Below are 25,088 nucleotides of genomic sequence, written 5' to 3'. Positions count from 1 at the left end.
AACTGATGAGGTAAGATGGGTTTACAACATGTACGTTTCAGCTGTGCAACATTACAACTCAACATCTGTATGCACTATATTGTACTCACCACCAAATGTCTAGTTTCCATCTGTAACCGTACAGCTGACCCCCTCTACCCTTTCTGTCCTCCCTCCACCACCTTCCCTTCTGGTAACCGCTGATCTTTTGTCTGCCTCTGCATTTGTTTTTTGTTTATGTTTTTTTGTTATTCATTTGTTTCGTTTTTGTTTTATATTTTACTTAAGAGTAAAATTGATGTAGGATGTCCCTTAGTGAATGCCAGGTTGGGGTTCATAGTCTTGTAGTCTTGTGGAGCTGAAGAATGGATACACTGACAAGGGAGAGGCCAAGAGTTGCACAGGAAGATAGTTTATTAAAGCAAGCAGAGTTACAGCTCCCAAGCGGGAGGGGGTACCCGAAGCTGGGATGCCCAGTAGCTAAGGCAAAAAGCTTGTGTTTATATACCTTTATTTCTACCTGGGAGGGGGATGTTGGGGTGTGGGTGCCTATGGATACAATGTTTCCCAGATTCTCCCTACTGCTCAGCTTGGGGTAGACCATTGAAACAGTTCAGTTGCCCCAGAGCATGATTGATGATATTGTTGTCCTGGTACATTTGCCCTGGTACAGGTAAGTTCTATTTTTGTTGTTTTTGCTCAGTCTACCAAGGAATTGCTAACTGCCTGATTTCGTACTAACTAATCTGCCTCCAAAATCATACAGTATTTGTCTTTTTCCGTCTGACTTATTTCACTTAGCATAATACCCTCAAAGTCCATCCGTGTCGTCACAAATGGCAGGATTTCTAAGTGCTTTTACTTAAAGTCCACTGATGGTAGATGTTAAACCACATCTACAAAATACCTTCATAGCAACACCTAGATTAATGTTCGATTAAATTATTGGGTAATGTAGCCTAGCCAAACTGACACATAAAACCACCCTACCTTTTAATCTACTCTGAGTCCTAGTTTCAAAAAAAAAAAACACACCTAACCTTCTACAAGGCACCTTCCCATGTCCTAATAAGGCCATTTCCCTGCTCGTGAGTGGGGACCGTAGGAAAGGAGAAATTAAAAATTTTTAATTTTGTGTTTTGAATAGCTCTAGTCTCCCAAGAAACGTTAAGAAATGACCAATCTGGATGAGAATTTGGCATCTGGTTAAACTTCTGTAATCCATAGTATTTATCCCTCCAAGAACAAAAATTAACCCTAATGGTGTTTCAGCAACAGGCCTCCCAACAGGGGATGGCTTGAGTCTTTCTTCATTTTATGCCAAAAGTGTAGCCAAGCGTCTCCACTGGCCAAAGTACTCCCTCTAGCCCTGCAGGGAACTTATTATCACGCTCTGGCGACACGAATTTTGCATGCACACCACTCAGGCCCACGGCTCTGCCTAATCCAGCTGCCACCAGACTGAACATGCGATTTACAAAATAGTGCACATCAGGAAAAGAAGAAAGAGTATTACTTTCCCTAAATTATCAATTCTCCTTCCACATTCCACATACAAACAAAGCCTTTGAATTATTCATGCTGGATCAATCAAAACTCTCGGTGCCAAAGAGGTGCTAATTCAGGCCTTCTCTGAACTGATTGGCCTGCCCCCCTCAGGGCTCCCTTTTCCCTCATTACCACCCCAAATCAAGGTACATTAAATAGGCTTCCAAGATAATTGGGTGATTTGAGCTCACACTTCTGAAACTTACAAATATCCTTTTTGAATAGTGCTATAAAAGTACTTAGTAATTAAAGACTAAAAAATAAAATGCTGGAAGCCAGAAAGAAAAAAGATCAATGAAAGTGCTCTAATTTGAGTCCCCTATCCCTTACAGCAGGAAGCGTTCGGCTTTCCCACAGAGTCCAGCTTTTTGGCTCTCTGCTGCCTGGAAATTCAAGTGTTGCCTCCGCGACTGGGTTAAAAGCACTTTGAGAACACAGCAAATGGCTTCTACTTTTTTACTAGCACGATGCTGGGCATTCAGGAGACTAAAAGGGACAGGCCTGAACAAATAGAAGAGCCAGAATTCATCACTGAAATCAAAACACAGACAGCAAACTTCTTCCTTTAAATTCCAGTACCTAATCTAGAATCTTGAAGAGCGCTGACTTGGTAGGCTGCCCTCAGGCTCTACCATGTTCCAACTGCTTCAAAAGATACGCTATTGTTTTATTCAGAGCATCAATACAGCAATAGCCTAGCAACAAACAGGGATTTCTTCCTGTCCCTTGGAAGAATTGCGTAGGAATAACTGAGGAATCTCATGCTGCCCTAAGGTTTGACCATCCCTGCAACAAGAATATAATGAACACTCGTTACACTGAATTTGAGATGTGCCCGGCAGTCTTTTCTGAGTTCAAAGTGCTTAATCTCACTAGCTATCAGATGCCATGTCTAATCTGATGTTCAAACCCGTGTCTACTGTGTAATTGGGTTCAATGTGTTTATTTGACAATAAAGCAGGTATTGGCCCCATAGAGAAGTCAGATGTCCTTGAAGAACCCATTAACCAACTCGGAGATAGAGGGAAGGTAACAAAACCTCACACATTTCTAATTATAGGCTAGAAAACAAACCAGATCTAAACCCAACCAAATTTCTGGACATAAGGGTGTCATAGTTCAGCAAATGCCCTAACGTTCTATGGAATCCTACACCATAAGCAGCAGATTCATCTGTTCATTCATTTGATAAGCATTTATTTATTTATTGGCCACTTACTGTGTCCTAGTTGTGCTGGGTGCTTGTTGGGACAACTGATGCCAAATGATAAACCGAGTCCCTGCCCTCAGAGAGCCCAGTATCCAAATGATGCCAGTAAAAGACTATAGAACAACCTATTTCATTTGCAAATATAATTGCCATACTTTTCATTTCCTGGAACCCCAGAATATCAGCAGTATTTCTTTAATCATTCATTCCGGAAACTTAATTCTAATTCTCCTTCCTTCCATCCTGTTCCTTATGTTCCAGTCCTATCCTGTAAGTTACATTGCGTTCCGCCCAGTCCCATCCATGACTGTGACTCTCCCAAGCTTCAGTACATCAGATGGGTGAAGACTGTTGGAGATGGAGGGAGAGGGGAACTTGTAATCACTGAGTGCCTATTATATGCCAGCCTTTGTGCGAAGTAAAAATCCAAGCAACTCATTTAATACTCCCAACAATTCTCAAAAGTAGGCATTGTTGTGTTTCCTCCTTGTGCGTCAAATAATACCATCTCCATCCTATGACACCCTCCATGGTTAGCCATTTACTGTGTGGTCTCAGGTACAGTACTGACTGGCTTTGAGCCTAAGCCTCAATTTCATCCTCTGTGCAGAGGTGAGAGAATGCCTACCTGATAGAATTACTATGAGGATTGTGACATGCCTGGCCCACACGAGGCCCTAAAAACACATGCTAGTGATGATGATGGTAACGACTGCCTCACTAATATCACGAGAAAATAATCATTTGGACTTAAGCCTAAAACTCTTCCTACAGACAGCTGCAAACGCACACTCACAGCAGCAACCCTGACACAGCCCAGTACCCCAGGATGACTCTGGTTTGCAAAGATTCAGATGATTTTTGCTTTGCAGGTGAGGGTTTGTTTTTAAAGAGATGTTTCTTTTATAAATGCATTTGTTGCTTTGTTTTCTCAAACATGTCATCAGAGGAAACTGTTAAAGCTTAAGTGTAAGAAACCAGGGAAAGGCAGCCGGTTGGATCAGCAGTTAGAGTACTGGGCTCCTAATGCCGAGGTCGTCGGTTCGATTCCCATATGGGCCAGCGAGCTGCGCCTTCCACAACTAGATTGAAGACAATGACCTGACATGGAGCCAATGGGTCCTGGAAAAACACCCTGTTCCCCAATATTCCCCAATTAAAAAAAAAAAAAAAAAGGAAAAAAGAAACCAGGGGAACGAGGCAGGCAGGATGATCAGCACAGTCTTCTATGTTTCCCACACGCAGATACTGATTTATAGGTACCCTTGAAAAAGAAGGTGTTATCCCACTGCAATGCACTGGCCTAAGCATGTAGCTAATCGAGGAAGTGATTTGAGAGGAAGTAAAGGACCCAAATCCAGTTTAAAAGATGTATTAGTTCTACAACATTTCAGTGTAATTATTATTTATTTAGACATCCCACAGGTGCCATGACTGCGTAAAATTCTATGTTCTGTTCAGGGCTTAGGATATGACGGGTTTAATGCAGTTCAAACAAGCCACACAATTTCCCATACAGAATGCCCACCCCTATCTGTCCTTTCTCTCAGGATCTTAAATTATTTCTCAGGCATAAGCCCCCAGGAGGAAGACAGAGATCGCTCTGCGCATCCATTTACAAACGAGGCCGCTGAAGCCAACGGGGAACTGGCCCCTTGTCTAAAGATCACACAATTGTTGAGAATTGAAGGCAATGATGGCAGTAGAATCCCTATCTCCCAACCTCAGGTCTGGGCTCATACCGCCCAAATCCAGAGCACACAATCACTCCAGGAACTAGCCCCTGAGGTAGCCATGCTGAGAGGGTGGCGCTAAACACCTGAAATGGAGGGACCAAGACTGAAGGAGGTAAGGCCTTGGCCAACAGGGGAGGGGCGGGCAAGAAAGGAGAGCAAGGTCTGAACAAACCCACGCACGAGAATGATGCTGCTTTAGGATTACTAATGTGCCTGCTGCCCACCTAGTAACACTTCCCAGACATCTAGGAAACCTCATTGGGACATTTTTGAAGGTGAGAAGATGGCTGCCATCTTTTCCTCAACATACATTCCGTACCTCCTACCCCCAGGGTTAGTATGAGGATTCCTTTCCCCCGTTTTAATATTTATGTAACGACTCTACATTCATCTTAGTTTCTGGCTGTTCTATCAGCACCTTTGCAATGGATCCCAAATATTGGCGTTAAAGGTAGTCACCAGTTTTGAGTTGTATATACTTGAAATCCTGTGAACATGAGTCAGACTTATAATAATTCCATGAGGAACAAAAGTGACATTCCACTGAATTATCAACAATCACATCTATAGTAAGTTTGAGTGATTTTTTTTTTTTTTAACATCATACCATTGACTGGCATATTCCTGCCCATTATTTTAAAACACGATTTTTCCTTTGGCCTCAATAAATGATGCCTCAAGTTTACAGATCACCTGTTAGATGCAATTAGTATCAGGCTGCTTGCCCCCTCACTCTCATTCCTCTCTGACACTAGCTCCTCGCCACTGACTCCTAGCACCTAAGCTCAGAGCACGGGTAAGGACAGACCACACCCACCTTTGTCCAAACATCAGCGTTGACTTAGTCTCGGCTTCATTGAAGACAGAGGGAGAACAGCAAATGACGATGGTCGTTCTACAGTTCCCACCCAAGGAGTCCTGAAGAATCCGAGTCATCTTGCTGTCCCGGTATGGCACGTGTGTTTTCTATTTAGGAAAAGAAAAAGTATTGGCTGCTACAGCCCATTCAAAAGAAAAAACACAGAGGCAAGCAAGTTAGTGATGGGGATATTGGGCTTAGAAACACGTGTAAAACATGAATTTGTTGCCTGGTCTTTGGATCTTGCCAAAGTTTAGAATGCCCATTCTGGGACCCGGGTCACAGGAAATGAGCATCACCATTCACACATTTTAATGGACTAGAACTCCCAGCAAGCAGGGTTTCCACAGCCAGGATTCCCTCTGTCCCATTCCAAACAAAAACAAGCCAATCTCTGGGGTATGTGGCAAAGAGAGCACACACAGACCCCAAAAAAGGCAACTTCTTATAATATAATTTAATAGATGGGGACAGGATCACTTACTGTCCCTTCTGCCAAGGCAGAGATCACGTTTCCAAGAGCAGACAAAGACTTATTGATATTTTTAGCTTCGTCGAGAACAGCTCCCTCGGCACCAGTTTTGCTGACCTACGAGAGAGAAGAGAAAGCAGTGAGCTGCACAGGACAGCAGAAGCGCAGAGCAGAAAACTCCAATTCACAGGAGGGCAAGAGTGCAGGGGGTGGGGGGTGTGAATCCTCCTGGAATGCAATGAAAAAGAAAAGTAAGTAAGAGTCACATTGATAAAACTCTCCCTCGCGCCTGAGGCTGGGAATTTCTTCTCTCTTGTTGTCATTTTCCTCTCAATTAGGTTTTAGGGGAATGGCTGAAATGCCTCAAGTGGCAAAGCTGCAGATGCTTCCCCGGGGGACATCCATCCAGGAAAAGCAGGCTTTAAAAGGCTGAGGCCGGGACACTGAACCACAGTCTCCACTAGGGAGGGAACCCAAGGGGAAGCTTGGAGAGAAAACGCTGTCCTGGCCACTGTGAGTGGACATATCAAGAAAGGGTCAACTATGAGCTCCAACTTCAGGAAAAGGACAAGAGGGGGTGGGGTGGTCATCCAGACTCTGCTCCTTCCCCACTTACCCATAGCAAGTAAAAAAGGAACAACTATCCAAAAGGAAAGATACTTTTTGGGGGGTCATTAGCACCTAACTTTAATTAAAATTAATAGTTTAGATGAAGAATTAGAAATGTTTAAAAATCAACTTCTGAAAAAAATCACATTAACATAAAGGTAATAAAACAGAAGGGCAGAAGTCCAAACGAGGTGCAACTTGGATGAAATATACTGTGTTCGGGGGCGCATAATATAATACTTAGGCCACCCAAGGCCAGGAGGAGGAAACAAGCAAAGAGGACAAACCCCCAGGAAGCATTGCTTCTGGATTCCAAACTCTCCAGTGGCCTCAAAAATATTTACCATTTTCGAAACATTCAACCAAAGCTCTTTAGAAAAATGGTTCCTGTGTCTTCGACATTTTTAGTGTAGGTATGGAAAGTCAAGAAAATGTATACTATTACATTGTGAAATTTATTTTTTTCCTCTGCAGCCAGAGGGAGCACGCACAGTTCCTTCTCTGCTGTGTTATTACTGGTAATTTCATATTTACAATACTTGCTGTAGGGAGAGAGCAATTTACAGGCGCTAGAAAAAAGGGGAACTCAACATGATTCATAGCTCTGCTGACTGAACAAATGACACAGAGTGAGCAGCTGCTCTCTAAAGAAAGGTGAGAAAATCATTTTAAACTGCACAAAGAAGGGTTTAATTATGTATAAAGGAGAAACTCCTAACAATAAAGATGAATGCATGTCCAGGAGAAGGTTTTTTTTCAAATAGGATAGACTCATCTCTCCGGGAATCGTGTGTGTGGGTACCTCTGCTTATAGATAAGAGAAATAAGACAGCTGATGGGCCACAGATAACAACAGTCTGTTCACATGGTGTTGTTTATGTTGCTTTCATATTTGCATGTCTTAACTCCATGAAATATGCAAGACAGGTACAATCACCTGCCTTTTACAAACAAGGAAAATTTAAGCTCCAGAGATGTCAAATTGCCCGCCCAAGGGAAGAACACCACTTAGGGAAGGCGAGGACGAAAGCCCAGAGTTCTGGATCTCTAGATCATCCTGATTCGTTCATATGGAAACGCCTAAGGCAAAGGAAAACAGAAACCGTGTTTCCCCGAAAATAAGACCTAGCTGGACAATCAGCTCTAATGCGTCTTTTGGAGCAAAAATTATATTTTATATTATACCTGGTCTTATAGTAAAATTAAGACCAGGTATTATATTACATTGTATTGTATTATATTATATTATATTATATTATATTATATTATATTATATTATATTATATCTGGTCTTATAGTAAAATAAGACCCGGACGTATATTAATTTTTGCTCCAAAAGAAGCATTAGAGCTGGTTGTGCGGCTAGGTCTTATTTTCGGGGGAAACGGTATGAGCAAAAGAAGCAATGCCTCATAAATGTCCTAAGTAAGAACCACCAACACCACAGGGGACTGGCCTCCACTCTAAAATGCCAGCATTTTTCAGCTGCATTTGGCTCCTAAATGCTCATCCCTGTGCTCTAAAAGGAAAGAGGGCACACTTGTGAAGAACGAAGGCTTCGTGTCCAGCCCCACACAGCTGGTGTGGCAGCAAAGTGGGACTTGGTTGCCCAGGATTAGTCTGGAACTAAGCAATGCTGCTCCGTAATCCCATTCTGGTGAGTATCTGTTTAAGTCAAGTTACAAGCCCATACCAGTAAATGTTTAGATTCCCAACCAAGAACACCCAGATGATTTTCTGCTCACAGCTTTACAAATGCGTGCAGGAGAACACTCCGAGTCGCCATTCCCTACAGGGATATTGGTGGCCACAACTTGGTGTCCGGCAACTCAGTGGTGGGGTACAGTTAAGCAGGAATCAATTACACAGTTCGCGAGACTGGCCTAGCTCCAGAGCCAGCTGTGGTGGGGACAATCAACCGATGTCAGTGATGACGGGGGCCACGTGCTATTGTGCACATGGACCGGCTCTGTGATGTCGCCAAGTGGGGCAGGGCCCCAAACCAGACTGTAGCAGCAGGAGCCTCTAGTGGTGCCCTGGAAGTGAGGCTGGAGGGGGCAGGTGGGAGGTCCTGGGAGGTCTGTCTGGTCTGGAGTATGGCCTCAGCCAGTGCCTGGCAGAGCACGACACAGAACACAGGCCTAACGAGAGCCCTGACAAAACCAAAGAAGGAATTGGGCTTGTGGCCCAAACACTGATTACAGGCCACACAGCCTGAAGGAAGTGAGGCTGCCGTGTGAGACACCATCTCCATGCCCACTGCAGAGAGAAGCGGGGAACACGAGCCGGCCCCAGGTTGCAGGCCTTCTAGCAGCAAACATACCTGCAGAGGCAGGACTGCCACATTCCAACACAAAGCCCCTTCCCGGCCTATTTGAGTCAGGAATAACAGAGGGATCTTTCCTTTTCTCAAAGTGCACGTCCCTCCGGCATTTGCAAAGCTGCCTTTGCCAGGCTAAGTTCACAGCACCACTTGCCTAATGTCATAATCAGAGCCTATTAGCCATAAAGCAGAGTTGGCATTCAAAACACCTCCCATGACGCGAATAGGGAACGTCAGGACCAAAAAGAGAGAGCAGGGAGACAAAGGTTAAATTTAATAACATCTTGGTGCAACATCAGAAACTTTAAAAGCTCTTTAAAACCAGGAAATAGAAAGGCATAAAAATTATACCATTGCACAGTAAAGCAAATAACAGGAAAATTATAGGTAATACAAATAAAGAACCAATTACCTTTTCACTCCCAGCCAAATCAACTAGATAAAGCTTCCCACTGAGTTTTTTTTCAGTCTCTACATTCTCTTGTTTAATATTAATCAGGAAGATACTGTGACTTCTAGAGCTGTGTTCATTCATGTCTGAAAAGGAAAATAGTTTACTGCTCTACAAAGAACACATAAATTTTGGTAGCAAGCCTCTCATCTAAAAAATAAAAATAAAAAATCATGCCTCATAGCTCCATTTTTAAAAGGAAGTCCGGCCAGTTTTTAAAATTATCTGCGGCCACCACTTCTTCTTAAAAAACAATGCTCGTTCTAGAAATGAAAGATTTAAGTGGCAAAGAAATTAATCTAAAATCTCAGTCAGTGGTTGCAGATAGATTCTCTAGCTCTGCCTGAAGCCCCAGCCTCCAACATCCTCCACCAGCTTGACCCTCTCCTGGAAGAGGTCACAGCCTCTCCCTGCCTCACTCAGACCCTCAGCCTTTACCATCATGATTAGTACCTGACGAATTCCATCGTCTTCTGTGTGTAAGGCTTACCTTATCAGTAATACCATAAAATTTCTTAACGAAACTTTCTTAATATCATAATACTTTCTTAAGTATTATGGATTAAGGCATACTTCTTCTATAATCCATGCTAGGCATATAGGGGGTCTCAAAGATTAAACATGCTCCATTAAGACCGAGTACTGGAAATAAAAATCTTTTGGCACCCCGGTCTTTGTTCTCCAGGCAAGCAGAGACCCCAGTGACTGCCTTATTCAATCCCTACTAGCAATCATTTCTTAAAACCGTTTTACAAGATTATATGGAAGAAACCCTAAAGAGTCCACAAAAACGATGGTAAACTAATAAACAAATTCAGCAAAGTTGCAGGACACAAGAGCAACATATAAAAATAAATTGCACTTCTATTTATTAACAATGAACAATCCAAAAAAGGAAATTAAGAAAACAATTACTTTTAAAATAGCAACAAAATGATAAGGTACTTAGGAATAAACTTAACCAAGGAAACAAAAGACTTATACACTGAAAACTACAAAATGTTGCTTAAAAAAATAAGACACAAATAAATGATAAGACATTGCAATTTCATGGATTGGAAGATTTAAATATTGTTAAAATGCTAGTACTACCAAAAGTGATCTACATACAGTTCAGTGTAATTCTTTATCAAAATCTTAGTGATGCTTTTCGCAGAAATAGAAAAGTCCATCCTAAAATTCATATGGAATCTCAAGGGACCCCGAATAGCCAAAACAATCTTGAAAAAGAACAAATTTGGAGGTCTCACACTTACTGCTTTCAAAACTTACTACATTATACATATACTCATATGTACCACATCTTCTTTATCCATTCATCATAGGTTGCATCTATATGTTGGCTATTATAAATAATGCTGCAGTGAACAGAAGGGCACATATCTCTTTTCTAACTAGTGTTTTCATTTTCTTTGCATAAATACCCAGAAGTGGAATTGCTGGGCTGTATAGTATATCCATTTTTAGTTTTTTGAGGAATCTCCATACTGTTTTCCATAGGGGCTGCACCAGTCCGAAATCCCACCAACAGTGCACAAGGGTTCTCTTTTCTCCACATCCTCGCCAACACATGTTGTTCGTTGACTTTTTGATGATAGCCTTTCTAACTGTTGTGAAGTGGTATCTCATTGTGGTTTCAATTTGCATTTTCCTGATGATTAGTGATGTTGAGCATCTTTTCATGTCTATTGGCCATCTGTATGTCTTCTTTGGAGAAATGTCTTTTCATGTCCTCTGCCCATTTTTCAATTGGATTGTTTATTTTTTGTTATATGAATTTCTTACATATATATTTTGGATATCAACCTCTTATCATATGTATCATTTGTAAATGTACTTGTATTCTTCCATTCAGTGAGTTGCCTTTTTGTTTTGTTGAAGATATGATACACACACACAAACAGGAATATTATGCAGCAATAACAAATGAAATCTTGCCATTTGCTACAACATGGATGGATCTGGAGGGTATTATGCTAAGTGAAATAACACAGGTATAGAAAAACAAATACTGTATGGTTCACTTATATGTGGAATCTGAAAACAAAACAAAAACAGACTCATAGAAATAGAGACCATAGGAATGGTTACCAGAGGCTTGGGGGAATGGGTGAAAAGGGGAAAAGGAATATAATCAATAATATTGTGATATGTTTGCATGGTGACAGATGATTACTAGAATTAGTGGGGCAAACACATTATAAGGTATAAAATTGTCATATCACTATCTTGTACACCTGAAAGTAACACAACAATGTAAGATTGCATACCAACCATACTTAGATACCTAAATAAAATTTAAAAAACTTACTGCAAAGCTACAGTAATCAAAACAGCATGGTATTGGTATAAAGGCAGACATATAGACCAACTGAACAGAATAGAGAGACCAGAAATAAACCTTCATGTAATACAGTCAAAAAATTTTCAAGAAGAGTGTCAAGACCATTCAATAGGTAAAGGACAGTCTCTTCACCAAATAGTGTTGATAAAACTGGATATCTACATGCAAAAGAAAAAAAAAAGCTGGACTCTTACCTTAGGCCATATACAAAAATTAACTCAAAAAGGATCAAAGACCTAAACGTAAGAGCTAAAGCTATAAAATCTTAGAAGAAAACACAGGGGAAAAGTTTCACGACACTGGATTTGGCAACACAAGCAAAAGAAAAAAGTAGATAATTTAGACCTCACCAAAATTAAAAACTTTTGTGTATCAAAGGACACTATCTACAGAGTGAAAAGGCAACTCACAGAATGAGAGAAAATATTTGCAAATCATGTATCTGATATGGGATTGATATCCATAATATATAAAACAAACTCCTACAAATCAACAACAAAACAAACAACCCAATTAAAAAACAAACAAAGAACTTAGATATTTCTCCAAAAATGTAGAAACGGCCAATTACCACATGAAAAGATGCTCAACATCGCTAATCGTTAGGGACATGCAAATCAAAACCACACCAAGATATCACTTCATATGAACTCACTCTCATTTCTCTATCTCCCTCTGAATAGAACGGACAGCCCCCCTGCTTTTCATGGAACCTTTGCCATTCTAGTACCATTTGATCTGCTTCCCTGGGATGTGTACACATGCCAAGGAAGGAACCACAGGGTAAACAAGCTGACCTGAATGCGTTTATTATTAACTCAATATCGGAAAGTTTTCAATAAAGCTCCACTCTGTTTTCTGAGTTCCTCCTTGCTTTTCTTTCCCTTGTATACAGAGAGCAGAAATCTAATATGGTTTCTTTCCATGTGTATGACTGGCATATACAAGTTGTTGGTTTGGATTAAAAAAAAACAAACCTCAATATTAACATGGTTCAAATAAACATAGAAGCTTACTTCCCGGGCTTTGGTTGGTTGGTTGATTGGTTGGTTATTTTCCCCCACATTCAGGCTTAGGCTGCTACCAGCATCCAATGAGCCTCACCCAGTATCTCCAAGAGTTCTCTGGCCAGCAGGAGGCGCTGGTTCCCACAACCTGCCTAGACACTCACTGCACATCCCTGGTGTTTGTGTCGCAGACACTGCTTTCCAACTGCCTTCCCATTTCCTCAGGACCTCATTACCCACCCTTCCTGGGGAGTAGGCAGACACCTGCATCCTAAATCAGAGGGGAGGAAACACCACACTGTGCTTACTTGTTACAGCCACATGTCGGTTTGCCTTGCCTTCATCTATTACATCCATGACTTCCTCCGGGCTGGACACAAACCGCTCGGTGCACCCCTGCCAAGACAGTCAGTTCAGGTTCACCATTAAAAATCTGAAAAGCAACAATATCTTGAAACAGCTAAACATATTCCCATTTCACTTCTAGATGTGCAGATCAAGAGAAAGGCTGCAATGTGGATCCAACAACGTTTCCTCCTTGCCTAAGGCTTGAATTCTACATTAAAAAGAAGTCTGTGCATCCCCTAGGAAACCCCAAAGTAAACCAGAAAAGAAAGGCCGGTTTCCCTAGATTTGTGAATACATAATCAAACTCAGCAGCCATGCAGGCAGAAATAAAGAAAATCAATGACAGAAAAAGTAGATGAAGTTTTGCTTTGCTTTCCATTTCCAACTTTAATTAGACACTTTGAAGTACTGTAATAGGCTTCCCCTAACAGCAAGGTATAAACAGTTATACTCAATACCAAAGCCTCTTTAAATGTGAATAATAAATGTTTGTTCATTTCTGCAAGTCTTACCTCACATGATTAAACATCTGTGATACATTCACATAGAGAGATGATTGTAGATATTAAATGTCTATTTTTTAACCAGATGAATTACAAATATAAGGAACATGATTAAATATCTCTATGTACTTTATATGGGCATCACATGTAATAATTATTATGACAGTGAATGGAGAGAAATAAGTTGCATCATCAATCAAGTTTTCTTCATACCTTTACATATGGAACTCTGTTTTTATCTTCATGAACGGCCAAATTTGTCTTGGATACTTCAGAGATGATAATGACATGCAAAGAAGAAAAAAAAAGTTAAAGACCCTGTACTGGAGGAAAAAATAGAAATTGCAGAAGATAAGCAAATCTAATCTCTGCAATATGCAAGTTTAAGCCCTGGCTGAGAATAAGCAGACAGCCTGAAGGCAAGAGAACATCTCTATAAATCTTTATTAATTCCTTAAGAAGGGCTTTAAATCATTTCAACCTCCCTGGACTTTAGTTACAGAACAAATAAAGGACAAACATTCAGGTTACTCACCATCGAGTAAATCCCTGATTTTGTCCAAGTAGATCTCAAAATAGGAAACCTGTTAAAAGCAAATTGAGTTTGAGACAGAAATGCCACACGATATTACAAAAATATCATTATTAGAACTTACTAAAGCTTTTGTCATGCATTAGCTAAGAAGAGTAACAAGAAGGGGTCCAAAGTGAAGATTCAAAGTCCTAGAGTGAAGAGCCCCAGCCCACACTCTGCATCCTGCTTCCTGGCTTCGTCAGTTTGCTCCATGGGTCCCAGCTCAGTGTGGGCCACTCTCTGTCCTCACACATCACAGCGCCCTGTGGTTCAATTCAGGTGTTATTTACACCATGTGCTAGACAGCCACTTACAGGAAGACTCTAGCTTTTACCTCAGATGAGTACCAAGCAATCTTCTAGGTGTGACATCAGCTGGAAAAGGAAACATCCTTTGCAAGTAATTGTCAAAAACCTTCTGTAGCCCTCACCTTCTGCATGATACTGACAGCCTGAGCAGACCAGGGTGGGAGAGTGGTCCAAACATTCATGTGGGGGAAGAAGTGGGGAGGCGGGTAAAAGCAGTTTGCTGAGAACTACAAGAGCTCAGCAAGGTAACTATGAGAGAAATCATGGTGGCAGATTTTGAGGAGTCCAGAAAGATTTAAACAAAATGTGATTTAATGAAAGACAATGAAACTGTGAGAGGGAAAGGAAGCCTTCTGATGAATTATTCTCAAATCTCAGCCCCAGGACCGCCAATGTCTACATCTCCCATAGCATTTGTTTAAACTGCAGAGCCCTGAACCCGACTGCAGTCCTATTGAAGCAGAATCTCTAAGAATAGGGCCTAGGAAACTGCTTCTAAAATCCCAAGTGACTCATAGGCTAGCTAACCTCAGAGAACAACTTTAACGAGATGTGCTCTTGAAAACTGAACCAAGATCCTAGGTAGGCCTCAATTTTCCCATCTGTCAAATGAAGCCTTTAGACTTGACGTCCAAAATCCCCTCTAGGATTCTGCATCCTGTCTACACCTGCCTTCTGCCTCCCAGATCAAATTTTCTCTCCTTATGTCGATGGGCTTTTTTGGAAATATAAACAAAGGAATGGACAGAAAAGTCGGAAAAACGTAGTTATAAAGTTGGGATGTGACTACAGGTGAAACCTCGTCTCCACATCCCAGCTCTGGACCAGCCCTGCCTCTAGTTGGGGCAGCAAGTGAAGACTCCTGGCACTGGTCCTAACCCAGTTCAGCCCCGGTTCATTACCTTTTCTCTGCATCTCAGTCTGGAATCTCCTGACTTCCTAGTTTCTCTGAGATTTGGGGTTCCAGCTTTGAACCCTGGAATCTGTAGCTGGGAATCCCCACCATGTCGCCTGTCTCCCTAACTACCTCTGTCCACTTGAATGCGAAACTCCCGTCACTGAGCCTCATATGCCATAGACACAGCTACCCAACCTTCGAAAGCCCCATTGCTTCTGTTCCCAGAATCCTACAGACATATTTGGCCTCTAATCTTAGTCAGCTCTCTATAACCCAGTCCTTCCTGCAGCCAACTCAACCCTGGCTCCAACTCATTCTATGTATTCCAGAATTGTCTGGTTTTCATTCAGACTTTTCTGTTATCTTTGAGATCTTACACATGCGCCCTTATTTCCATAGATTACAGAGAAAATTAATGACATCTAAAAAGCAGTCACGAACCAGATATTAGCAAGTCTGGCCATTAGAATGCTGTCCACATTTAATAAAAGTAGAAAGAGAATTCTGATTTGTTCATGTCTCTTTACCACAGCAGTTACTGGCTGCTTTATGTGGGGGTTTGATTTTGCTATTTTTGTCACTTCAAGTACTTTGTGAGGCCAGGTAAAAGAAAAACAAATAGGCATTGCTTGGCATTAAGAAATAGTATGTTCAGAAATAATGTTTAGAACCTCTGCGGGACCCACTTGAAGGAACAGATCTTCAACGTTGCCTGAATTGAGACTCTTTTTCTTGATTAGGCCTGTCACTACTCAGTACAAAGTACGAAGTAGTCAATAATAGCTAACTTGTCCACTTAACGATTATTATTTATGAAAGAGGCAAGCATAACTACAAATGCAGCAAGGGAACCTAGACTGTAAAATTTAGCCCTAGGGACATGGGTGTTGTTCCTCCTGCTGGGCTGTTTTCATCTTAATAAGATTCAAATACAAGACCCTGTTTTGAGGGCAGTAAGTAATTGGTTTAACATCTTACTCCAGGATTATCCCATAAGTAGTTTGAGATATTTAAATACAAACAACCTTAAAGATGCACTAAGCTCCTAAATCTTGATCCCATCAAAGCAACAAGCTTCTATATCCTTAGATATAAAGAATCCTGGCAAGAAGCTGCTTTAGCCAACTATAGGAACAGTAAGAAAAAAGATCTGCCAGGTGCAATTTACAATTGGGCAAACAGTCATTGCCTTGGTTTTATATACTTAAGGAAACGTATTTATTAACAGAAATAATTAAGGGTAGAGTTTAATATAATGGAAAAGGTACTGTGTGTAGGGTTGGTCAGATCAGGAGTTTAATCTCATCCTTGCCAATGATTCGTAACGTACTTGGCCCTCTGGACCTATTATGGCCTTGAACTTCCGTTTCCTCACCTCTAAAATGGTGGGCCAAGTGCAGTAAGTCCCACCCGTCAAGGGTGATCTCAGCCTCTCAGCTGATCTGGTCCACTCCACATCTTCTCAGAACTGCCCCTTTCTCCTCCCCACCCCGTTAATTCCATCCCTAGTCAGCCATGTGCATCCTAGACCCAGCTAATCAGAGCTGGGGGATCACCTACAGTAGGCTGGGCCAGGGACCCCCTTCCCTGGGGAATCAGGAATTGGAAATAAGGGAATGTGGAGCAGGAGCTGACATCGTGCGCCCTCCCCCACCCCCCAACAACAACAACAAAGAAATAAAGCAAGAAGGCAGAAATGCAGAGACAGTAATTGGTATGGAATTTCTTTTGGGGGTAATAAAAATGTTCTAGAATTAGATAGTAACCATGGTTATCCGATTTTGGAAAGGATTAAAAAACATCAACTGTATACTTGCAAAGGGTGAATGTTATAGTACCTGAATTATATCTCTATTTTTTTAGATTAAAAAGGAAAAGTAGGACCTGGATTTCTCGCTTCTCCACAACCCCTCCCTCTTAAGCCTGCTATCAGATTCTGGATCTCATAACAACTTCCTCTATTTGCCTAAACAAGTGGCTTTCAGTCACTTGCAAACAAAGAAGCTCCAATGAATATACCCCTAATACCAACAATTATGAATTTAAGCCAGAACATAGGTTCCGGTCATTAAAAAAAATAGGTCTACAGTCAAACTGGGTAACGTAATATATTCCACGTTCCCTTTGCATAATCATATTATACAACAGTATACGGAAGCTCATGATAAACTTAATATTGTTCAACAAAGCATTTTCCCAGCTCATTTGGCTACATAAGCACTTTCCCCGGTACCCACCTATTAATAATATGAGAGACTGTGTTCCATGAAACCCACTTTGGGCAAACCCAGTCATTCCGTCATATCTACAGAAATCTACATAGTAAAGGGTAGAAGTCAGGCAAGTATCAAGATGATTTCATTCTAAAGAGGATTTTCACTTTATATCTCAAGCAAACCATCCAGACAGCTAAGTAGTACCTTAATCATTAAACAAAAAATACGGTTCTTCTTACCACAGTAATATTTAAATTAGACAAGATCACCTTTCACATGTATAAAATAAGAGGAAAGCTAAGAAACATAATTTTGGACCCCGTTTCTTCTTTGGGTCTCCATCCGTGGCACTGACCTTGATGTGAAACTCCAGGTTTTCATCCATGGAATAGATGTGGTCAAAGATGTCGTGTGCGATCCTCGGGATGATCCCCATGAGTTGCGGGTCATGCAGCTTCCCCTAGTGGGTGAGAAACACAGACACAGGTGCTGAAGAGTGTGGGAAACACGTGAGAGAGAGAAGGAACCACATCTGGGTTTTCTGAAACAGAACTCCGTGGAACAGGAGCACCACATACACACAGGCTGTCTGCTCCCTTGGAGATCTACCCGACAGACCAACAGGCCAAAAGTCAGCGGAATAACTCAACCCAGCAGAAGAGAGCTTGTTCTGTCAGGTTCTGAAGCCCCACAATATTCCTTCTTGCTACCACTTGGGAAAACAATTCAGTGTCTATGTGAGTGAGTATGTGGGGAGGTAGGAAGGAGGGAAAAGGACTGAGAATATATGGGTGACTATAACATAATAAATGAGGGCTCTGTTTTTGAAATTTTACAAACTGACCAGAACCTACAAGTCCAAGTTAATCTGCTTTAATAGAACCACCTTGAGAGCTGATACATAAAGGGGATTCTACGGAAAGTAACCTCACAGGGTGATCTGATCAAAAATTCCTAACAGGGCAGATCATGGTGGGTAATCACACCCCAGGCATATAACTTTTTAGTAAAAGGTTCATCTTTGCCTTAAATAAGCCCTGTCCTTTGTTTCTGTGCAACTACTACCATGTTTCCCCAAAAATAAGACCTAGCCGGACAATCAGCTCTAATGCATCTTTTGGAGCAAAAATTAATATAAGACCTGGTATTATATTACCATAATATAATTTTACTGTAAGACCGGGTCTTATATTAATTTTTTCTCCAAAAGACGCATTACAGCTGATTGTCCGGCTAGATCTTATTTTCGTGGAAACACAGTAGGTTAACATACCTTTGAAATAAGTTATAACCACTCTCAAGAGAGAGAGCACATAATCTTCCTAACTATCCTGTAATCCAATGCCCGCCTTGCTTTCTCCCACCTCCATGCAATCTTCCTTGCATTCTCTCCTTAACTTCAAATGCATAAAAGAAGCTGCAAATGTGTTATTCTCCAAGGCACTTGAGATCTTGCTCCCAGCGTATGTCATCAGTTTGGCTCAAATAAACTCTTACAACGATTTTCTCTACAGGTTTAGACATTTCTTATGTCGACACATGTATAGTTTTATTAGTGTTATCACGGCTCAAAAATTCCTAAGAGCCTTATTATGGAAATACCTTCAGTATCACTTTGCAAACCAATCAAGAAAATTTGTTTTATCAATTTCATTTAAAAATCTGTAATTCCCACCCTGTTCCAAATGTTGGGCTGTTTCTAATACTTAAATCCATTTGTAGAATATTCTCTTACTCTTTTGCACCCCTTTTTTTTCTACTTCTATTCATTTTACCTAAGGGGTAGAAGGAGACACGAATTTTTCTGCTATTTGGACTATCACTAAATCCATTTTTTGGAGCCAGATTTTGCCACCTCTGAAGACTTTCATAAAGATACGCCGTAGGATCTGAAAGCAACTCCTAAAGAAGAGGTCTGTAAGTATTTAAAGCAATGGTCTTACATGGACCTGGGTCAACCTCTCCCAGGGAACTTTATTTATGCCAACACTCAAATGAACACTTCAATTCCGTTACGTGTGAAAAAACACATCAGTGCCCAAACGAACAGTCTATAGATCTAAAGTGATCATTGGTGACTACGTTCCTGGAGAATTTTTCAGGCCTTTGGGAAGCTATAAAACTCTAGGAACAAATGGAACTGGAAGAAAAGCACACAACCCTCTTTGCGCTTTAGTTTTCCGGGGATGCCTAACAACCTTCACAATATTGACTCATATCCTTGTTCCAAATCTGCCCACTACCTGCAATATCTTCTTTGTTTTTGTCAATTAAATCCTCTTTTTCCCTCAGGGATTCGACACATACTCGTAGTGCCTCTCTGACAGGCTGACTTCAAGCCAACATGTCAGTTACCAAAAGCAAGAAGTCACACAAACCTGGCTCTGACTACAGGCCACAAAGCACTTTACAAACCTTCCTTCACACACCTGATTCCTGACTGTCCATTCTATGAAAAGTAAGAGAAAAGCTGAACTCAGATACGTCTGGCCTCTGGCAAAGCTCTCTTTCTTTCCTAGGAAACAGGGTATTCTCTGGAATGCCTTTGTCTACTAAGAATCCTAAAATGTTTTATGTGTTTCTATTGTTTTGCAGTTTGACTGTACACCCCCTAAGTAAAGGCAGGCATGACCAGTGTACATGCATGTCCCCCACTGCATATGCTACTTAGTACAGTGTCTACTGCATAGAATTATTGGGAATTTAAATGAAACAGTATATATAATGTGTTACATGACAATAAATGTTAGCATTATATTCAGCTCGTAGCAGGTTCTCATTAAGCAATTACTGGAGATTATTTGACCTGAAGAGTCTGAAAACATATTTCTATCATAGGCCATTAGTGTGTATCTTATGAAACAGCAAAAAATGACTGAGACTGAGAGACTCAAATGTTGGAACTTCACTTCACACGGCCATCATAAACACGTAAGAAACCAAATATTGGACCCCACATGCTCTGGGCTGTGGAAATTGCTGGCAGAAATATTTGCAGTGAAACAAAGATCTCTGTCCCACCAAATGTCGTGACACCACTGGGCCAATCTGACTCTGAGAATCTGAAGTGTTCCCCATCCACTCCCTCCAGAGCGCCTTAATAATTGATCATAAGCCTTTAGCTTCTCCTCAGTAGTCCACAGTCAAAGAAGAATGATTGATAATCCAAAATTCATTTATAATTGATTCAAATCTGCTTCCCTGGATGCCTTCCTTTTCAACAGATTTATCTTCCAATTGATTCCTGGCTAATGAAAGTACTGACACCCTTTTGTTTGCCTTTGTCAGGACAAGAACCAAGGCAGAGCCAGGATGAGTCCAGGACACTCCCCACTCTGTTTCCCCAGAGTCTGCACCCCCACCTCACATGAGGGAAACACACATTTATTTGGAGAAGGCATAATGATACCCCACCCCCAGAGTGACAGAAGTGATCCCTAATCTACCATGGGTTTGGAGGCTGGGATGCTTGGTCTTGCTCCTAAGCCGGAGTGGTAAGGGCCCTTATGCTCACTAAACTGACCCTGCCCAAACAACCGGTGCACACTGTGTGTGTACATGTGTGAATGGTGTGGGATGTGTGTGGTGTGAGGATGTGTGGTGTTGATTCGTGAGGTGTCGATATAAGTGGTGTGTGTGTGTGGTGTGGATACGTGGTTTGTGTGGATGTGGGGTGTGTGTACGTGTATATAGTGTATACGGGTGGTATATGTGGTGTGTGGTGTGATGTATGTGTATGTAGTGTGTGGATGTGACTGCTGTGTATGTGTTGATGTGTGTGGTGTGGGATTACAGTGTGCGTGTGTGTGGTGTGTGTGTATGAGACAGAGGTGTTCCATAATGATCTTCACTGTTTCTATGTTGATTGCCTTGCAAATGAAATACACACGTATACACACACAACAAGTATTTACCTCAGGCAATAAAAGATGGGAAAGGAGCAGAGAGCTATTCAGAGAACAGAAAAGTTTCTTCCAGGTGGGGGGTTATGGGATGGCTTCCTTGAGGGACACCAGGTCCTGAGGGATGAGTCAGATTAAGGATGGGCAGACAGGATGCAGGCAGAGAAGATGACGGGACTTAACATAACCAAGATACAGGAACTGAGAAAGAACAAAGCTCATTTAGGGACCAGGGGCAAGTTTAGTTGGCTGGAGGATCAGGGATGGACTTGAGTCGCCAGGGAATGTACCGCTTCACCATCTTGTCTCTCCCAGAAAGCAAAAAAGGAAACATTTTTAATCTTGCATCCTGGATAATCCTCTTCAAAAGCTTTCCCCACTTCTGACTATGGCCCTCTCGGAGCTAGTATGAAACACGAAACCAGACCCAGACCACTGGCCACAGAACAAGACTCCCTTTGTTCCAGCCCCAGGTGCCTCCTCAACCTCCCAAGGAGGACAGTTTCCTGAAACACTTAAGATGGGAAAGCAGGCAGCCAATGGCTCACACGAGCACCAATGCACTCAGACAGTCTTGTCAAAAATCACTTGGCAGGCTCTGCTCCGCAGCAGGGCAGCCTGCACAGTTCAATGGCTTCCGGGTCTCCCTTTGGGCAGAAGGAAAAACAGGATGTCTCCATTCACCTCTATCAGTGTGCGGAAGAGGGCCACAAAGTGCAGTGTGGGGCCCAGCGAAGCCTTTCCCAGCATCACACGGGGGACAAATGGCCGCCCCTTCCATGCCCATGCAGCCAGCACCCCCAGCACCCCCGTGAGTCCGGGCCGCGCAAGCCTGGGCCCAGCGCTCCACAAGCTTAGCACCAACATGGGCAAGTGCTTCATATTTCTACTGAAAATCCGCCTTAAATGCTCCACTTTCAGAAGCTAATCTTTCCAATTTTATGTAGGCTTATCTGTTTGTTCCTCTCAATAGAAGGTAATGGGATCACCACTGGATGTCAAACCAAAAATGGGGGGATTAGAATGAAAAACAGCTTTAAAATGTGACAGCTCTGTCCATTCAGGGAGCTAACATCCTCTTCTAAAAGCCTCTGAAAAGATCACAAGGTGTAATTCTGAATACATAACATCCACCTTTCAGATGGTACAAGCCCTGCAGGGTTTTTTTGTTTGTTTGTTTCTTGTATTTTTTTTTGTTTGTTTTTTTTTTCATTTAATTGCATTCCAGGGTCCTGGATTTCTTGGTCTCCTGCAGTGTCTACTTTGGTGCTCCTCCTTTTGTTTTCCTCTAAAAGATCCCCTACCTTTTCTCCAATCAATAATCACCCTACAAAAGAACTAGATTGAATGTGGGGGTGGGGTAGGGGTGGCACTAGGAAAGGCCTGGCATCTACCCACTCCTTCCCTCCTTCTCTAGGCACAAATATGTGATCTTCAAAAGCCACAATAAAAGAAAGTAACTCATTGCAATCACACTTTTAAAACTGACGAGGAAGAGTTGACTGGATTTAGGCAACTCTGAGAGCGACCTGCACAGCATCCAGCTCGCTTTAGGTGCCCGTGAGTCCGTCTGGGCCCTCAGCACTGCAACAGGCACTGTGGGGTTTACACCACAAGACGCAGAGGGTTGGAGACGCTGTCATTTAACAAAATGCCTCCAATTTTCATTTTAAATTGCTGGCCTACCTCGTTACCCTCATTTTACGCCTCCATATTCTCCTCACACACAAATACAAACTAAGATTTCACTCTGGGGACACGTCTCTCCTTTGATGGTTTACAATTTTAATACCTGACATTTAGCTACTACCTTACATTTTCCAAAGATGAATTAATCCCAAAGCTAAAAAGGTTGTTCTTGTAACCATTCCCTAAGATTTTGGAGGATTTTAAATAATGCATTGCGGGGGGTTGCTGTTTTGGGTATTATTTGGTAATTTCCCAAAAACCTAAAGACTGATTGACATCCTCACGAGATGCCCTCTCTTTTTCCTAGGTCTTACGACCTATGAAGGAGTTTTTGTCCACGGCTACTGGAGGGGGGTGGGACTTAGTACACGTATAACTGCAACTTTTCTAGCACCTAGAAGGTTAAGGGTCAGGGGCCCAGTAAGGGAGGCAGGCGAGGGACTGGAACAGCAAAGTGGGGACTCCATGCCTGTGTGCCAAGGCGTTCTGCGGAAGGAGATGAGATGCAGAAAAGAGGGGCCCATTGAGGCTCAGGTGTCAGGGAGCAGTATGGCTCTGGCTCTGTCTGGAAGAGGTGGCAAACGAGCCTTACGCTTCCTTTAATCTGTGCGGTCTCTGAACCACTTTGTCTCCAGCAAAACGGTGAGAGTGAGTCCACGCAACAGAAAGGAGATCCTCCAGCGTCAAACCCCATACTTGAAATTGGTGTGTGCCGAACATCAGAACCCTGAGGATTTGGGCCTCATGTCTTTGAAATCCCGTCTTCAATAGGAATGATTCATAAGCTAAACTGATTCTGCAGCAGCCGTCTCAGTGACATTCCCAAGAGGGCAGTGTCAGTGAAAAAAAACCGAAGCTTGAAGGATTAAGGATTCAGCTTACCCTGCTGCTTGGAAACTGAATTCCCTTAAACTTCCTCTGTACAATTTCTTATTATAATAACCACTCTGCCACCTTTCCTCACCAGTCAGGTGGGCCCAGCCTTTTGAAGAATGATCCAGCCCAGAAGGCCTTCTAGGAGCCCATGGTAAAAAGCAAGAAAAGAAGAGGTAAAGGGGGGGAGGGGGCAATTCTGGCTGCAGATATGCCTTGCCTGTAAGACAGCCTGGAGCCACAGAGCTCCACAGCCAACAATTTGAGCCGGGGTCACACCCTCAAGTGCACGCAGGGGCCAAGGATGTGAGTTAATGAGGAAGGATGCTGAAGACAAGTTCATATTCACCCACGGTGTGCGTGGAGCCCCAGACACATGGGTCGGCCAGGGCCGCCACCAGAATATCATTTTAACAAATATTTTATCAAACCCCTCCTAGGTGACAGCCCTGTTCCATGCACTAGAAATGTGAATAAAAAGCTGAACAAGACAATGAAGATCCTTGCTTTGGTGAAGCTCACACTTTATATTATGGTAAAATTTTACCCAGTGTTGCTATTCCATCTTCAGAATTTTCAACCATTTTAAACACTACTTAAATTTTGAAACAAAAATAAAAACCACCACTGTGCAGGTCAAGATGTCTGTGGACTGAATCTGGTCCTTAAGTAACTTCTTTATTCTCTGACCTACAATTTTTGTATTATTTTCTCGGGAGACTCCCCCCCCCCCCCCCCAGAGGCCCTCCTTTGGGTATTTGGGTAAATGATTTTCACAACAGACTTTCTCAGTTAGATTGGGCTCCTGTCCATAAGGATACTCACATCGATCACTGTTTAGCTTGTTGACAATTATTTTTTAATAGAATTTTGACAGATCTATCAACAAAGGATTTTTAAAATACTGTAGTCCTGAGATTTTCTTACATTATTTTAGAACTCTTCAAAGGCACCATAAATTGGCCAAACATAACCTTCCCCTTAACCACCTCTATTGCCCAGTAAAAGAGCCACATGCACCTCAGATTTTGCTGGAAGCGCGGGCTCTGTTTTGTTGTCTCAGAGCCTGATATCACAACATGCTGCAATCTTACCTCCATGGTGTGTGTTTTTCCTGATGAAGTCTGTCCATATGCAAAAATCGTCCCATTGTAACCTTCAAGGACATCTGCATGCAAGAAAAAAAAAAATCAAAACTAACTCATTACTTTGATTATATGAATATTTTAAAATGGTATC

General features: G+C 42.0%; 1 protein-coding gene across 1 annotated transcript in view; it reads right to left on the bottom strand.

Annotated features, from left to right (window-relative positions):
- The window catches only part of KIF5C (kinesin family member 5C), a 144,160-nt gene that overhangs the window by 66,678 nt on the left and 52,394 nt on the right, over positions 1–25,088 (bottom strand). Inside the window, exons 3-10 of the mRNA XM_019737476.3 lie at positions 24,944–25,017; positions 17,741–17,845; positions 13,925–13,973; positions 13,603–13,658; positions 12,847–12,934; positions 9,149–9,273; positions 5,817–5,921; positions 5,291–5,439 (exon numbers count right to left, since the gene is read on the bottom strand). Of these exons, the coding sequence (XP_019593035.1) occupies positions 5,291–5,439; positions 5,817–5,921; positions 9,149–9,273; positions 12,847–12,934; positions 13,603–13,658; positions 13,925–13,973; positions 17,741–17,845; positions 24,944–25,017 (751 nt within the window). The remainder of the gene's footprint in view (positions 1–5,290; positions 5,440–5,816; positions 5,922–9,148; positions 9,274–12,846; positions 12,935–13,602; positions 13,659–13,924; positions 13,974–17,740; positions 17,846–24,943; positions 25,018–25,088) is intronic.

Source organism: Rhinolophus sinicus, chromosome 17 (genome assembly GCF_057876585.1).
Source record: "Rhinolophus sinicus isolate RSI-liver-muscle chromosome 17, RSI-T2T, whole genome shotgun sequence".
Lineage (NCBI taxonomy): Eukaryota > Metazoa > Chordata > Mammalia > Chiroptera > Rhinolophidae > Rhinolophus > Rhinolophus sinicus.
This window is presented reverse-complemented; position numbering and strand designations above follow the sequence as displayed.